General features: G+C 46.4%; 1 protein-coding gene across 2 annotated transcripts in view; it reads left to right on the top strand.

Annotated features, from left to right (window-relative positions):
- The window catches only part of LOC146668828 (protein AF-17-like), a 30,512-nt gene extending 13,364 nt beyond the window's left edge, over window positions 1-17,148 (top strand). For both annotated transcript variants that reach the window (XM_085410862.1, XM_085410861.1), the window contains 13 exons: window positions 1,849-1,938; window positions 2,027-2,174; window positions 2,948-3,748; window positions 4,171-4,367; window positions 5,280-5,397; window positions 5,595-5,661; window positions 6,015-6,163; window positions 10,223-10,423; window positions 10,660-10,736; window positions 10,899-11,269; window positions 11,876-11,963; window positions 14,155-14,367; window positions 15,602-17,148. In XM_085410862.1, the coding sequence (XP_085266988.1) occupies window positions 1,849-1,938; window positions 2,027-2,174; window positions 2,948-3,748; window positions 4,171-4,367; window positions 5,280-5,397; window positions 5,595-5,661; window positions 6,015-6,163; window positions 10,223-10,423; window positions 10,660-10,736; window positions 10,899-11,269; window positions 11,876-11,963; window positions 14,155-14,367; window positions 15,602-15,637 (2,556 nt within the window). In that variant the 3' untranslated portion in view covers window positions 15,638-17,148. The remainder of the gene's footprint in view (window positions 1-1,848; window positions 1,939-2,026; window positions 2,175-2,947; window positions 3,749-4,170; window positions 4,368-5,279; window positions 5,398-5,594; window positions 5,662-6,014; window positions 6,164-10,222; window positions 10,424-10,659; window positions 10,737-10,898; window positions 11,270-11,875; window positions 11,964-14,154; window positions 14,368-15,601) is intronic.
- The last annotated feature ends 276 nt before the right edge of the window (window positions 17,149-17,424 follow it).

Genomic DNA, 17,424 nt, shown 5'->3' with positions numbered 1-17,424 from the left:
TTGTCTATTCATCGTCAGATTAATAAGACCAGCCAGTCTGATCCAGACCAGCTTGGCACACAGACTCTTTTATTTTGAAACGATTGAATAACAGCAGAATTGGCTAAGAAGAAAAGGATGAATTTTAATGCATTTTCTTCCTGATAAAATCATCAAATAAGCAGAGAGCTAATTTAGATTTTATTGCATGGGCGTGAGCAAGCTGAGCTACACTGTGTAAGCACGCCTCACACAGACATACACCAGACACACCCAGTTGTCCTACGCTTTCAACCTCACAGCTTCCATCTGTTGGCTCCTGGGGAACGTTCAGTCATCACTCCCGATTTCCGGGTGTCATCATTTCAGGCAGTGATAAGCTCGACCCCTTGACGTCAAACTCTAATCTGAATACAAACTATGAGCTCAGAGAGATACCTGGAGGTACAGCCTGGCTAAACAAAAGCTAACGCATTTAGGCGTACCCTGCCTCTGGTCATAAAGACATAAAAAACCATATTATAAAATACATATCATGAAATAACATCATGATCTCTCTGCGCCATTACATCCTCTCAGCCTCAAACACTTGAAATCAAATAGGCCGGCATTCATGTAACACTTCTCTCGTCGTTTTGACCACTTAAAGCTCTCCACACTGCACGCCACATTTACCTCCACACACATTCATACAGCGCTTTATTCTGTGCACTCGAATAAACAATTAACCTAACGTGCACTTCTCAGATGGGCCGAGTTAACTCTGTGAAGGTGCGGTGCTCACGTGCACGTGACCCCATCACACGCATGCAAAACTAAGCAGACAGGTGCACCTTCAAAGCCCCTGCAAGCTAACAGACTAGCTAGCAGAGAATTCAGCAGACAGGAAAGATAGTGCTGACGGCACACGGTTCCAGCTGAGCAGCTCTTTGTCAAGTGTAAAAAGAGACCCGCATATTTTTTTCGCCACCAGACAATTCCGGTCTTCAAAGAATGTCATCGTTGTTATCGTTTTGATGTTCTGGCAGAGATATGGCTCCACAGTCAGGGAGCGGACGCTTCACGCAGTTGTTGAACTGAAAAAGAGATGAAGAAGAAAAGCGTGTTTCTTCCAGTCAAATCTCAGCTGAGCTGTAAAAGCAGGTTTTGTTGCAGAAAGCTCGGTTTTATGGCAACCTTGGACTGGTTAAATATATGATCTAGTGTCGCGTAGATGTTGGCGGCAGCTGGCGGATTCAGGCTGTTAAAAGTTGGCTGTGCGGTTGTCTTGTTGCTATGAACAGAATTTTGCAGGAATACACTTGTTTGCACTTTTTCGGTTGTAGGTTTTAGACTGACACAGTAGCGTGTGTGAGACGGCTGTGTGAAGCATATATTTTCAGTCAACGTCTGGCGCTACATGATGCCATTTTCAGTATAACCCACTGTGAAACTGAATCTAACACCCTGCTTTTAAGCCAGTAGCAGATAGAAGAGACCAGTATTTCTTATCATTTAGCTAGTGGCACTGAGTCATACTGATCGCAGGCTCGCTTGTAATCATTGATTTTAGTCTGATATGATAAAAAAGGCTGTCTGGGATATTCTGATATAAAAAAATAAATCAGTAGTTTTTGCTGTGACAGAAAGCCAGACGCTTTTATTCAGAATAATCTTCATCAAATGCAGTTACAGTGATGCACAAACGGATTTGACTGTGCTGTTAGCGTATCCCTGCAGACATTGTTGTTGAAGCTGGTTGACTGTAGCAAATGTGATTCGCTTATATTCCACTCGCTGCGTTTGTGTAATGTGCCAGTGTTGACTCTGCAGCCTTGATTCTAGGCTCAAGCTTGTGTATTTGTATGTGTGTGTTGTTGTTTTTTTCAGAGTCATAAAGACAAGATTCGGCAAAAGGAGCGCCACAAAAAGTCGAGCGACAACCTGAGCTCCGCTGTGACATCCAGCGGCATAGAAAAGGTATCCGAGGACACCACACAGTGATTGAGAGACGCCGCGATGTCTCAGTCAGTGCTTTAATGGTTTTGACCCGTCTGTGTTGGGACAGATTTCCTCAAGTCACCACAGCAGCAAGGACGGCGAGGGAAAGTCCAAGAAGCTGAGCTCGCACGGTCACAGTCATCGGAGCAAGAAGACCGGAAGCACCGGCAAGAGCTGCTCCTCATCGTCCTGCTCCTCCAGTCCATTCAACACAGGTACCACATGAAGGGTCAGCGCTCGATTTCTTCTCGAGTTCAGATGTGATCGATGCCCATGCAGCCCGGTACATCGACAGCACAGTTTGAATTATTTGTATACACTAGCCGAATGATATTTTATAATTACAGTATCATTTGTAGTAAAAGTTTGAGTGTGCCCCACGTCGTCTTCCTGCCTGCTCTACATCGTCCCCGGCAAATACAGACCAACAAACGTAAAGCAAATAGAGTTTTAGTTTGATCTTCATCCAGCCGTGCTGTGGTTCTGTAGGACGAACAGAGCGGCACTTGTGGATGAGGTGGAGTTATGCAGGACTTCTGCTGGCTGCCTCTGTGGGAGGAGAGGCTGCTGCTCCACTTTAAGATATAACAGGGGTGATTGCATCATCTTGGCTGCTGTTGTGTTGTTGAGAAAAACAGAAGCTCGCTGGGTTTTTCATCCACACACGTGCCCCTAAATTCAATTTACGTTCAGCACGGATCCATTTCTGTCTCGAATATGAGAGAAACGCTCGCTCTGTAGAGTCCTGCACCAGTTGGTTTTCTTTCAGTGGCCTCGTACTAAAAAACACTGTCATTAGTGAAGCTTTCACTTAAGCCAGTTTGTTTCACAGGTAAACTTCTAACTGGGATTGGTGGCAGCACCGTCATTGCCCTGTGCATGACCAGTTAGCTTCTCCTCTCTTACTGGGTTCTGTTGAACCCTGGAGACGGAGGGAGGTCGTGTGGCCGTTTGTGTCTGACTTTAACTCTTTGTTTTTCTCCTTCAGGTGGTTCCCTGTCGTCTGCTCAGGAGTTTCATCAGTTCTTATCTTCTTCCCGCCTGGAGCGTGAACATGACCGAGGAGGTGACGACCACAGCGGAGAGGAGCGCAAGGAGCGTCACAGGAGACCGGCAGTCCAGGCGGAGGAGGAGGAGGAGGAGGATGTAAAGGAAGAGGAAAAAGACGAGGAGGAGGAAGAGGAGGAGGAGGACTGTAAATACCACAAGCCACCAGCACTGACCCCCGCTGAGGGCCCGCTAGCAGGGTCGCAAGGTCACGACAGGCCAGAAGGCAACTCCAGCCCTTTCGAGAACAAAGTCACCATCTCCACCTTCGGGTCCATCATGCGCATCACGTCGTCGTCGGGGCTCGGCAGCAGCAGCAAGATCCGAAAGATCTCCTCGTCGAGCGACTACAAACCCTCCAAATCCCTCTGCAAGCCATCCCAGCTGAGCACGCCGCCCATCCTGGAGGAGGCCGACCCGGAGGACAAAGTCACGCTTCCACCGCCGCTGCCTCGAGAGAGGAGGCACCGTGGCAACAAGAAGAGCCGCCACGGCCCGGGGCGCCCACGGGGGAGCAAGAACCGAGAGAGGAGGGGGGAGGAGGAGCACCACCACCACCATCACCACACAGCGCCGCCTCCCCTAGCCTTAACCTCGTCGCTCTATCCGAGCCCGTCCTCCATCCCCCACCCCACCTTCTCCTCGACGCTGCCTCCCACCGCCACCTCTTCCACTTTCTCCTCCTCCTCGTCCTCCACTGGTAGTTTTTCTACAGGCCGCGGCAACTCGCTGCTCGGCTCTGGTGAGTCTGAGCGAGTGGGCGTGTGCGGTAGCCCTCTAGCTTCCTGTGTGTGGTGAAGGAAAAAAACTGAAGCGCTATCTCTTTGCACTTTGGTGCGTTTCCATTGCACGCAGCAGCTTATCTCTGTATCAGAAGCGCAGCGAAAAAAACTCCTGGAATTAAGAATGAACGGAATAAGTCGACTGTTTCTTGGCACCACTTTTAAAATATTTGTTAAATCTCTTTCAGAACGTTTGTGTAATCTGTGCGAGGCAGTGATATTGTCCTACATGGTGTTTTTGTGTGCGCCGCACGTGTCTGTAGTGCATTTCCTGCCCTACTTTCCATTTGATTGGCTCACGTGTTCCTCTTTCTGCAGTCATACGACTTCTAAGATGAAAACGACAAACACCTTATTCCTTTCTTTCTTTTATGTCTCTCAGGCATCTACTCCAGTCTCAAGGACCCTCTCACACTGGGCGGGGGTGTCTGCAGTACCCCCCTTTCCCTGGGTGGAGGGGTGTGTAGCACCTCCTTGTCCCTGGGAGGGGGCATGTGTAGCACCCCTCTCTCCTCAGGACTCCTTCCATCCCACTCCTCGCTGTCTCTTCCACCAGTCAACGCTGTGTCAAACACACAGGTACGTCACAAAGAGAGGACGTGTGCTGTTTGCGTCTGTGTCAGCAAACAACATTTCAACAAAATTAAATGACACATGAAGTTTCAGGCCTGAGGATTATAGGAAAATTCATAATCACGATTTACAGTAAGCAGCAACGGAGGAGTTAGCCTCTGACTAGCAGGTGTTTTTACTTGTAGAGCTGGTGCCAGCCTGCCTCCACTGCAGCATCTCTGTGGGTGCAGGTCAATGACTCATTACAGTCACTGGGTGCAACTGGGGTAAAGAGAGGTGGTGCTGCAGAGTCAAAGCTGACACCCGGCACCAAAAGCCGACCGCAAGACCCCCCGAATGATCCTGAGACAAAAGCAGCTGCAGACAGACACCAAAGTCCTTCCACACGTCTTCACTTGTACTCCCTTAGTTGTCATCAAAGTCTCTCTTTTAGTTGTCTTGGCTCGAACTGAAATACACAGTTCAGGGTGGAACAGGGTGTGTCTGCTTTATAAGAAAAGAAGTGGAGTGTTGTACCAAAACTGAGTGCAGCAGCGTAATCATGCACAGCGGTGCGGATACTTTCACCTCGCGTCCAGAGACATGCATGTTGGGTTCTAATGTGCACGTATGTGTGAATGCGAGTGTGTCTGGTTGACCTGTGCAGGTACCCTGTAGCCTATGACGGCTGGGACAAGCTGAAAGAAAGTGAGTGTGTTCATAAACAATGATGAGCGGACAGATGTGGAAGTCATGAAGAATCTGGAAGCACAATTCATTCTCGAGTTATTTTTGATAGATGTGTGTTACGTTTCCAGTAGATGGATGTTTTCTTCACAATAAGATCAGTTTTGAGTTGTTTTTTTTAAACTAAAATCCTTTCGTGATTATCTCCATGCTTTCTTTGTCAGCCAGATGTTGACGTTCGCTGTCTTATAGGTGAATCCAGGTTCCAGCGCCTCCTACAGCCTGACCTCCACTCAGCCTTTCACCAGCTGTCTCTCCACAGCCCTGACACTGCCGCCACTACTGAGCCAAGCCCAGACCTCACTGCCAGGTGACAGGAAGCACTTCTTGAGAAACGAATGTTGGCTTTAGATAAGCTTCACAAAAAAACCTTGCTCTGGCTCAAATCCTCTGTCAGAAATCCAACATTAAACGTGCTGTTGTTGCGCAGTAAACACGGCGCTTTGATGACGCTGCCTTTCAGTAAATGTGAGCGCACATGAAATTAATGTCTGTTCCTTTTCTCAGAGTCTGACCTCGATGACTGTCGCTTCCCATGTCAGGGGAACTCACCGAGAGAGAGTCTTTCCTCGCAGTGAGTCTTTGCTTTTTTGTCTTTATTGTTATTTTTTAGTGTCAAATCCTGAAAACAATACATCATTCTTACACTTCAGATTTACTGACTGAAATGAGTCAGCAAGTAGAGATGCACAAACCACTGGTGACGCATCATTCATCTGTTCAAATCATCACTTGGTTGATTTTTCCCTTTGTCATTTTTATTACCAGCAACAGGAAAATACCAGCTGGTTAACAATCAAAGCGTCTATGTGGATAAAAACACAAACCACAGCCACAGAGGATGATTGGTAGTTTCCCAGCTTGGCTGCAGAAGCTGTGACGTGTCGCTTCTGACTTCCTGTTGACTTTATCCTCTTCCACGCCCAGGTCTCCGATGAGCTGTCTTCCTCTTCTGTTCGACCAGAGGGACGGGCTGGGCGCCGGAGTCAGAGCCCGTCCTGAGAACGTCCCTCCAGCCAGCTCTCACATTGATCTGCTGCTGGAGAAACACAGCAACGGAGAGATGGGAGTCAACAGTAAGTAAGGCCAGTGGGACTAGATATTGAAAAGTGTTTATAAGATGAATGAAATGGCAAATATACTTGATGGACCTGCAGTTACTGTGCTGGTACTGTGTTCGACCCCTTTTTGCCTTCAGAACTTGTTTCGTAGCAAAGATTCAGCGAGGTGCCATGCAAACAGAGATTTTGGTCCATATTCACAGGATAACTTCATGCAGTTGCTGCACATCCATGATGAGAATCAGCCTTTCCACCACATCCCAAAGGTTTAATGTCCAACAATATTTTCACGGACCGGCCTTTAAGGTGTCGCGGAGAAATACAACAAAATAAAAAATACTAAAAAACTAATAATAAACACGAATTCACTGTGTAACTTTATGAGCAGCGTCCTCCTGAAATGCGCCAACAACACTGAGAGTAACATCCTCCTCTCTGCCCCTTAATGCTCTCTGGTCGCTATGGTAACACGTAAATATTTCTTTCAAAATAAGACACACAACTACAACACGGGAAAAGACCCGGGGAAACCAAGTTAACGATAAAAACCCCGAAAACCGTAAATTTCACACCCGAGCCTCAACTCTCGCGGCGCGGTACGAAACAACTCACGGACCGGTCCCGGGATCGCTGTGCTCATAAAAGGATGGACATGGTCAAGAACAGTTCTCAGTTACTGAACCATGGATAGATCCCTATTTTCATGTTGTTCACGCCAAAGTCTGAGACTACCGTCTGAATTCACAGCAAATATCGAGACTCATCAGAGCAGGAATCGTTTTTCTAATTTTCTGAGGTGCAGAAGAGCAACCGAGGTGCTCTTCTGCATGCTTTGGTTGTAACCAGGAGTTATTTGAGTTACTGTTGCCTTCCTGTCAACTCAAAGCAGTCTGGTCGTTCTCCTTTGACCTCTGGTGTAAACAAAGCATTTTCTCCCAGGGAGCTGCTGGACAGATATTTTCCTTTTCTTTATCATTCTTTGTGAACCCTGGAGATGCTTATGAGGGAAGATCAGCAGTCTGAAATACTCAGGCCAGCCTGCCTGGTATCAACAAAGTCACCTTAATCACATTTCTTCCCCATGCTGATGCTCAGGTTGAACCTCAGCTGCTCGCCTTGACCTTAATGCATCGAGTTGCTGAACTGGTGTACCTAATGAAGTGGCCAGCAAGTGTATTCTGTGCATAAAGGACGGACATAAACAGAGTGATATGTACAAGTTGCCTCATAAACTGCAGGAGTGCGTAAAATATTCGAACTTTACTCAGCAGGCTGGAGCACAGACTTGTGAGGCGTGTGCTTCTTTGAGTGGTCTGTTAACATGGCGTGTGGCGTGCTGTACAGTTAGCCGCACGGCCAGTCGTATTATTTGTAAGAATCGGTTGTTGGCCAGTCAGAGTAGCCACGCCACCAACTTTATCAATTAAAAAAAATCAAACCAGGTGACTTAAGAAAATGTTTCTTCCAGCATGAAGCTGTTATGGACCATGTCTACAGACCATTTCCTGCAGTGAGATGTAAACTGGGCATTTTAACACAGGAGCCTCAAGTGGCCATCAGAGGAACTGCAGGGTTGTTTTAGTACTACTTTGCTCAGTGCTAAGATCTTTGAGCCTCTCAGAATCCTTCAAAAACAGATCTGAGAAACAGAAAGGACTCTTTGCTTGAACCTTTCACTTCATTTTAAGCCAGAAATGTTGGGAACCTTACACGTAGACGCTGCCGGCCTCTGTGTGTGCCTCGTGCTGTCGTCAGATGATGAATGTACCTGTGTGAGGACAAAAAAAAGCTCAGCAAGAGATCAGATGTGCTCTCGGTTCTGAAAGCTGCTCCAGCAGCTGCTTTGTTTCTGCCGTTGTATTTCTGCTCGTCTCTCCGCTGAACCAGATTGCTCACCGCCTTTTGCTCTGACTCACTTTTTCTCCAGGGACATCATCAGCTGACACTTGCTTTCAAATCTATTATTTGCTCATTTTTTTTCTTCCTACACCCAGCACTGTCAGTGCTTTTGGCTCACGCTTGCATGCACACGGCTTTTTATTTCCATGGTTGCTGCTCTTCTCTTTTTGGTCTCATCGCGCTCAGCTAGGTGTATTTCTCTAAAAGGAAATGCCCCCACAGTCCTCACCTTAATTATATTTATCTGCATGAGAAAGCGTAACATTTATTTTGCAGATTTTTCTGTGTGCGTTTCTTTTTTTGAGCCTAACTAGTAACTTGTGACATACTCTCAAAATAAACACACTCATTTCTACTTAAACAGCAAAGTGTTGTATAAAAATAAGTGACTTAACTTGAGTGCAAAAGGCTCAAAATGTGGCATGTTTCAGGACCCAGCCTTTGTTTTGTGACCTCTAATATTTTCCAGCATAACTCTGCCCGACTTCAACCCAAGCGGGGGCCCGAACTGCCAGAATAATTGGAAACACCTGTGAGACAGTGCAGGACTTTAAAAAAAAGCACAGTGCAGGTTGCTGGGTCCACTCTTGTCAAACATATCTCCGATCGTTTAGCCGTGACTAGTTTATCCCAGTACGTCCAGTAAATCGGCGTGTTGATGTTTAACTACACAAAAACAGAAGGTTTGCTTTGGGTCGATGTGCAAGTTTAACTGTTCGCAATACATGAAAACTGTACGCCCATCAACTGCTCTGTGCCCTTGATTGTATTGAGCAGCTCTTCCAGCAAAGCGAGTTTAATCTGATCAAGCGCTTGCTGACAGAAACGGTCTCTGGGTGGGCGGCCATCTGCCCCCACCGGCTGGGGTGAGAGGAGAGCAGAGAGGCAGGAAACATCCAATGCTAGTACTTATTTTTTGTTTGAGCACCACCAGCTGGTTGTTACAGTAAATACAATAATTATGATAATAATACCGAGAGCAGAACTCCTCCAGTGTTCATCTGTGTTTGTGATGTGAAAGGTCCAATTTTAACTGATATTCCTGGATCCCTTTCGTGCCGATCCACCCATCGCCCGCTAAAAATGATAAAACAACCAACCCGAGCCAATCCTAAAACTTCTCAGGCAGTAATCGTAATAATGCTTACAGTAATGATGACAGCTGGAGTTCCTAACCCAGAAATACTTACAAAATGGGGTCAGGAAGCGAGAGAACTCAAAACCCACTGACATGCAATAGCGAGCGAAAGAGAGAAGTGGGAGTCCCAGTGCATCATGGGAAGTCTTCCAGCAGCCTGAGCCTAAAATAGCACGACTGAGGGATGGTTCAGGTTCACTGGATGCAGCTCTAACTATCAAAACTAAAAGTTTGAAGTTGAGAGGGAGTCATTCTCCAGAGCCCAAACTGGGAGCTGGTTCCTCAGGAGAGGGGCCTGGAAGCTGAAGGCTCAGCCTCAGGCTGGACTGTTGAAAACGAGCGATGCCTGATTTAGACTCGCGCGGGGAACCTTTGTAGCGCCCACAATCTGACCTACGTAAGTGTGTGCTGCATTATGCCTGAGTTACTATATTGTAAATAAAAAAATAAAATAAAGTGCTGGGACTTTTTTTGCGTCCTTGGTCCCTGCTCAATTGTTTTTCACATCCGGACCGATAATTTCAGCCATCTCTCCGGGAATCTGACGACATTTGTGAGTCATACATTGATGCTATGTTGAGGCGATACTGAACTCTGATAGTGAAATGCGCTGCTGGGGCGTTGTGGTATTGTGGTGCCGTTTCCCACGTGGTGCATTATAGCTGAATAGAAAAAAGAGCGCGATCACCTGCTGGAGCCCCAGATGGCAGAGAGAGAAATCTTCCACAGAGTGAGAGAATCAGTGGAGGTGATCACAGAGGCCAGGGAGGGTCTGATATGTTTCAGCTGCCTCTCCAGAAACTCTCAGTTTAAAATGTGCCTGTTGAGGGCAGTCGTCCCTCTTTTACTGTGCAGATCTTTGAGCAGGAAGACCACCGTAACCAAATTCTGCACTGAGCTCACAGAGGCTGCAGCGCAGAATGCAGACTAGCATCACCAGCTCCATTATTTAATAATTAATTTAAAATAGTGTGTGCCTCTTTGAAGATGGTGGGAAACACTGGACTGAAGTGTGGCGTGTCCTCTTGTCCCCTCAGTTATGGAGATGCTCCAGTCGCTGCACTCCCTGCAGCAGGAGAACCAGCGGCTCCAGGACCAGATCCTCAGCCTGACGGCCAAGAAGGAGCGACTGCAGCTGCTCAACACGGAGCTGGCCGTGCCTTTCCCTCCACAGCTTCACTCCACCCAGGGCTCCATGCACACGTCCGCCCAGATCAACTTCCTGTCATCCACCCAAGGTCAGATTAAGCTCCTCTGTCCACTTTCATAAGCGAACTTCAGGGCACATAAATCCCATCGCCTTCTTTTATTTTTTTAAGCTGCATTCCTTCATCCTCCCTTTGCAGCCCCACCCGCTCACACGGATGATTTATTGATGTTAATTAACCGTAGGAACAGTTTTGATAGTACAGAAAATGGTGTTCAGTGCAAACCTGGTAGTTTTCACCCTGTGATTGTGGCTCTCATTCCTTAGACCCCCTGAGCACCAATAAGAGTCCCCTGCCCAAAAGCTGCTTCCTGAATGACACCTCCTTTGTTACCTCGTCTGAGGTGAGAAACTTTAGTTCCTTTCGTGTCTCAAAATCACCGTGCAATCCCGTCAGGCACCATTAGCAAGTATATTTGTCTTTTTTAAGCCTCTTTGTAGATTTTCTCAATTTTACGGTAAACTCAGTAAAAAGCTGCTCGCTTGCTCTCTTGTGTTTGTTCCAGGAGCTGCACTCCGGTAGTCCGTCCCGAAGCAGCTCGTCTCTTTCCTTCCAGAGCACCCCCCCTCCTCAGCAGAGCCCCGCCTCCTTCGGGCAGCCGCTGCTGAACGGCTTGAATCGAGGGTTGAACGACGGTTTGGGGGCGATCGCTCAGGCCGGCGGCTCCGCACTGCCCGTGGTGGGCGGACTCATGGCGTCTATCGCGGGAAGTCCTCAGCTGGCCGTGAACGGCGTGCTCGGCAGTCTGAACGGAGTGATCCAGTCGCCTGTGCAGAACGCTCCTCAGCCCGCGCTCCCGGCCCTGCGACCCCAACCTCCACCCCTCAACCCCCTGGCGCTGGCTCAAGGCTTTCAGCTTCCCAAGAGTGCGAGTCCGTACGTAAAAAATCTGTCTGTAAAAACCACAGAAGAAGAAAACAAGAGCCTCTAAATGAATTAACTAACTTTGGTTGTTTCAGATTTTTTTAGCATTCAGTGATTTCTTTTTCTTTTCTTTTTCTATCCTTTTGAAGCGCAGAATCCCCTCACTCCTATTTTTAAATTTTAGTGTTTCTGCCACCAGCTGGCCACGTTCTTGTCTTCCCCATAGTAGGACGTAGCGGACTGTCATGGACTGCAGCTGTCGGTGGTTCTTCTCCTGCTCTGAGGAGTTGTGGTGAGATGGACGACCACTCCACCCCCAGGTTTGCAGCAGGTGGAGAGGAGCAGGTTCATGTGCCGCCACAGCGAGCGTGACGAGGCTGCAGCAGAACCACCGCCAGCTGAAGTTGATTGGCAGGAAGAAAGACCCACTATATTTGTTTCGTCAGTTATTTATGATCACGTCTTTGCTCCGTCGGAGATTATAAACACTGTTTATTAATAGATTAGCGAGAACATGTGTGCCTGCCCACTGACCCCAAAATCTAAATCTGTGAGAAACATTTAAACTCGGTGGCGCTCTCTGACAGGTGTGCTTCCACATGTCAACATCTGTTTCAGGTCGCCGTTCCTGTCAGAGCAGCAGAAGCAGCTTCTTCTCGAGCAGCAGCAGCTGCAGCAGTTCCTCACCTCGCAGAACTTCACACCTGTAAGGACACTCGCCTCGTCGCTCTGTCGTTCTCTCTGATTTTTACATTTTCTCACAGCTTCTCTGACATTTTTCTCTATCCACATGTTTCTGACTCGTGGTGTGATGATGTCATGAAACAGATAAACAAGCATATCAGCTAAAGCTTGTTTAGCGAGGCGCGTGGCACAGACCCGTGTACCTGATAATTAAATGGCACGTATAAAGAAATGTCAAAGTAAAGCTAGAATTCGTCTGGTGAAAACTGAACCACAGATTTCTTGGATGGTCTGTTTGTACGTATAAGCACATAGTAAGATATATTATTTGCCTGATTATTGCAGCTTCATCCAATTGCATCAATTTGTCAGTCAAAGCAGCCATTCCCCTAAAGATGCAAACTTTATGCTTAAATAAAAACTCGCATGCTGTAAAGTCGGTCATACTTACTTGGGAGTGTAAGCTGAAATCAAGTGGCCATTAGAGGAACTGCAGTTTTTCCGGTGTTTGCTGCTTGGTTCGACTCATTAATAAACACTTTCATTAGCTCACTGAACCATCACAGCGATAAAATCTGTGCTGCAAAAGCTTTTAACCGAGGGCTTAAATTGATTTAGGATCAGAAAAGGAACAGAATATTTTCTCGCTCACGCCTCAGAAACGGAGCAGCTCTCTGATGTTTGGTCGTGACGGGAACACCGAGCAAATCAGGGCTATTTGAATAAGCGCTAACATCAGGGGCAATCTCACGCGTTATTTTTAGACTCATTCAGAAATCCTGTTCAGTAAAAACTAACTTTTTACAAAGAATTTATTACTGTCTGTAACTCAGGAACTTGCTGTAACACATTTTGAAGTTGGGAGATTAATACTGTGGTATTAACCATTAGCAAGACCTCATATAGAGATACTAACCGATTCAATTATGTTAGTTAAGAAAGAGATTGTACCAACAATAATGTTTTGTGTCGAAGTGAACCAGCCGCCCTTATTTGACATGCAAAGTGAGGAAAGCTTGGTGGGGTGCAAACCAGTCAGGCACTGTAAATATAGGAACCAGTGGGTTTCCTGTTTGACTGTAAACTATAAGTACTTTGATATAATAGACTAAAGACAGCGGGGAACTGGATACTTTCACTTTTCTGTTAGACGAGGCGACAGTGAAACAGAACGACTGAACATTTGTTTACAGTTTTTACGTCCAATTTTTAAAAAATAAAATAAAACACGTGCAGTTTGAAAATAAACGTACTTGTGAGAGTTCCCACTCACACACATGAAGTACGGTCAATGTGAACTGCTCCAGGTTTCCCTGAGATAAGGTGTGTTATCAGTTATCAGTCTGTTACTAACGGCAATCCAGTAACAGCAGAGCGAGGCAGTGCACTCGCCTCTGTAGCTGTTTGTCCTTCTGGCAGGAACCCTGTAAAAATCACTCGCTGCCACTCCTGTCCCCGGGTGCTCTCCACTGCTCTTAAGTTAGCTTAGACTACTTGACCCTGAATTCGACAAGCGCAGGTGCATCCTCGCCCAGACACCTGAGCTGGACTCTTCCAGACATGCCTCAGCATTTCACTTCTTCTAAGTGTCGGGGTGCTCTGTTCTGCTATTTTTGATGGAAGCTGCTTTAAAGAACCCAGAGCAGATGAGGGTGCCAGGAAACCTGACAGAGGAGTGCTGCTCAGTTATGGCAGCGTGATTGTTCAAAGTACGATTGTTTTATACAAATATCCCCAAACTTAAACAGAAACTGGCATTTCCTGGAAATCCTTGAATGCAGTTCAAAGGAAAAACACTTGTGAGGCTCTCCTCTACAAGGCCTAAAAGCATGTAACTCAAGGGTGATGAAGGCCAGATGGCTCAAACAGGAAAGGGAGTAACAGCGGAGGTCATTGAGGAGAAGATGCAAAACCCCATCAAAGATCACAAACACGCAGTGGCTCCAGGGGACAGTTTTCATTGTTTTTAACAGTCAGTTTGAACATAGAGACGCTCTTTGTCCACGCTGTCATTCCCAGCAGGAGCTACATGACCGGCAAATACACACAGGTGAACAAGAGTAGCATTGTGTCCAACACTGCCCCCTGGTGACGGTCTGCCGCTTCTGCTCGGCGTTTACAGACTCCCAGCACTGTCAGCCCCCACACAAACCCCCATCAGCGCCTTTTCTCTGCTCGTCCCTTAAAGCCGCTCTCCTCTCATCCTCCTCCAGGAGCAGCAGGCCTTGGTGTGCCAGATGTTGCAGCAGCAGTGTCAGCGGGAGCTGCAGCGCCTCACGCTGACAGGAGCTCTCACCTCCACCCCCAACTCACCCATGATTGCCCAGTCACCCAACCTGCTGTCCTCAGCTACAGCCTCCCCCCTGCAGGGAGGCCAAGGAGGCGGGCTCTTCGGGCTGCAGGAGAACACGCTTCACAAACCCGGAGTGAGTAATACTCGTGATTGTCCTCCTGAAAAACTCCAGGAACCAAGAAACTCAACAGCTCACTTCCAAGAGTTTTTATCAATCATTGACAAGAGAGTAGATAAAAGTTAATGACATGAAGTAGTGCCATATAAACACATGGGCAGAAGAGGAGAAACACTCAGTGCATCGTGGGAAAGTCCTCCAGCAGCCTTAGCGTATTGTAGCATATCTAAGGGAAGGTTCAGGGTCACCTGATGCAGCTCTAACGATCTGCTTTATCAAAAAGGTTCAAGCCTGGTCTTAAAAGTAGACAGGGTGCCTGTCTCCTAAATCCAAACTGGGAGCTGTGTCTGTGTAGGTTCTCAGTCATCCAGGTAATTTACGGAGCAGAACTTGAAGAAGTCCAGTCGCTTTCCTTTTCAAGCTTCATAGGAAACTGGTAGCTGGTTCCTCAGAAGAGTGCCTGAAAGCTGAAGGCTCTACCTCAGATCCTCCTTTTAGAAAGAGCTACACGTAAGCTGCAGTCTGAGGGCAAAGTGCTCTGTTGGGGTGATACGATACCACGAGGTCTTTAAGATAAGATGGAGCCGTTTAGATCCAGCTCTGGAGCTAATGAAGAGAAGCTGAAATCTAAAATGTTCCACCCACCTCGGTAACACGTCCCACAAGTCCTTAAAATCCGCTTAAAATCCATGCGAATATTTTATGTCTTTACAAATATTTGTCCTATTCCTACCCTACATTCACACTCACAAATTTTCTGCATTTATATCAAAGCTCGATTTTTCATATGTGAATAAAAAGATCTGACCAATCAAAGCACTCCATTTAGCAGTGCAGCTCAAAACGTGCACTGGTGCTGTATATACTTTACTACGTGTGGTTAAATAGTACAGTTTAACACACAGCTCCATGCTGCTCCGGTCAGTCGGCTCTCTGAAATCATTTCTCTGCCTCCTCAGACGTGATCCCAACTCGAACTGACCCGCTGACATCATGAAATACATATGAAAGCGGCCGTGATACAGATTCAGCTCCTGGATCAAACCACGAAACCTCATACAGACTTTTCAGTGTGTGAAGGCGCTTACGCAACAAGCTCGCATCTGAAAAACTCTGAATTTCATGTAGCTACGCGCTCGGGGTGTAGTGGCCTCAAGTCCACATTTATTTCGCCCATATCTGGACGTCCTGTTATACTTCAGATGAAGGTGAAGATGTGCTGGAAACCCTCTGCTCTCTGTGTTTTCAGGCTACTGGAGAGAAAGGTGGAGACAAGAATGGCTGATGTTTCTCCACAACACGCGAGCAGCTCCGATGAAAACATCAGGCATGACGTGCCGCCTTGAAGAGGTCAAATTTCCAGGACTTTCTCCTTCTCTGTCGTCTTTATCTTAAGCCCTCTTTTATGAATGTACAACAGGATGGACTTTAATGTCAAGGTGAAGTTTTTCGTGTTTTGAAATTCTTGATATCAGAGGTTCTTCTCATAGGGTTTTTTTTGTGTGTAGGCAGCTTTCAGAGAGCATGAATACAGTGGTCTCTTCTTAAATTGCACTAATTTGTTAGCTAGACCAATGGGGCTGCTGATGAAGGCAGAGTTCATGAACCGAAGGTCTGAGTCTCTCTTCTCTGACCTCCCAAGCACTGACTGTTCATGAATTCCCTCCAGAGTTTCCATTCAGTGCGTCAGCGAGGAAAAAAAGCAAGAAAAAAAAAAAAAAAGCGGACTTCTGCCACTTCCTGCAACCTCAACTGTCTTCCTCGATATTGTGTCTTCCCTTTGTGTTCACCCCACTCAATTTCATCCAGATCTTCTATATGTGAAGCCTCTCACGGGCACTTATTATGTAAAGGATCAACATACAATCATTTTTGATGTGTGGTTAGTGGCATTTCGACATTAAGCTAGTTATTACCTCAGACTTTGTATTTTTCATTGTTGACTTTTGTGCAGACTCATTACCACAATAGCCTTCACTGGATATAAAATGCCCACCAAAAAGATATCTTGGTGTTTGCTCTAAGGTATTAACTCATGTAAATGTAAAAATGACACAGCACCTGCGTGTCCAGAAAGCCGCCATCGTCTGCGGGCGAGCGCCGGGTTTTGTTCCAGACCACCACCAGAGTTTCTCAAGACTTTTATATCCTTCTAGTTGCTGTCGAGATTAAGCGGACGAAACCAAACATTTGGAAATTGTAAGTAAGAAATTAATAGTTTTTTCCTAAACAAGTGTGCACTTTGCATGTTAGTAGCTAACAGAGCAAATTAGCCATCAACACAGTACCTTCTAAAGGATGCTCGGTACTTCATAGGTCGCTAGGGACGAACAGGTTTTTGATTTTTCTGAGTATTTTGCACTCCTGTCCTGAAGTGTCGGTCTTTTACTGTCATACATAGATATTCCTTTCATGTCCACCAACTAGCTGTTCTTTTAGCAATACTGGATAGATAATGCCTTAATGATGTTAGATTTACAGAGGAAACCACGAGCCCAAAGGCTCACTCTCTTCTCGTCTTTCTTTGATAACGTGTTTTTTTTTATTGCGGGTACACGGAGGGTCGCGTTGTCCGACGAAAGCACTCTTCCTAAGCCCATTTATATACTTTTGATAGCTGACTGATAATTTCAACAGTGGAAAAACGTGTGAAGCGTATAGTGGTGACTAAAGTGTCAAAGCATTTTCTATTGTGCGTTTTGTGTTGGAATGTTTTTGAGTTGTTTGTGCTTCAGAGACCTGAGAAAAAGGACTTGTAGAGAATCTGCACAGCAGTTTGAACCGCTCGTAATGAAAGTGCTGCAGAAACAGAATCGATGTAGGAAACAGGGAGGCTGCAGGGCGACCGGGGGCAGCTGTGGCATTTTGGGTTTTTTACATTTTCTTTCACAACTCACAAAATAGTTGCATCAAAAACATGACATATGTTGCAGTTTCAATTAAAACTGCACCAGTTTATCGTCTGTGGTGTAGACGAGCAGAAACTAGACGTTTGATATGTTTTTTGAGAAGACTTTTAAAACTTCATCTTCTAGCTTTCATTCCTTCTGTGTCAAAATGATGCTCTAATGT

This window comes from Rhamphochromis longiceps, linkage group LG6 (assembly GCF_057381845.1).
Source record: "Rhamphochromis longiceps isolate RC_006_pf linkage group LG6, R_longiceps_female_GT1.1, whole genome shotgun sequence".
In the NCBI taxonomy this organism is placed as follows: Eukaryota; Metazoa; Chordata; class Actinopteri; order Cichliformes; family Cichlidae; genus Rhamphochromis; species Rhamphochromis longiceps.
This window is presented reverse-complemented; position numbering and strand designations above follow the sequence as displayed.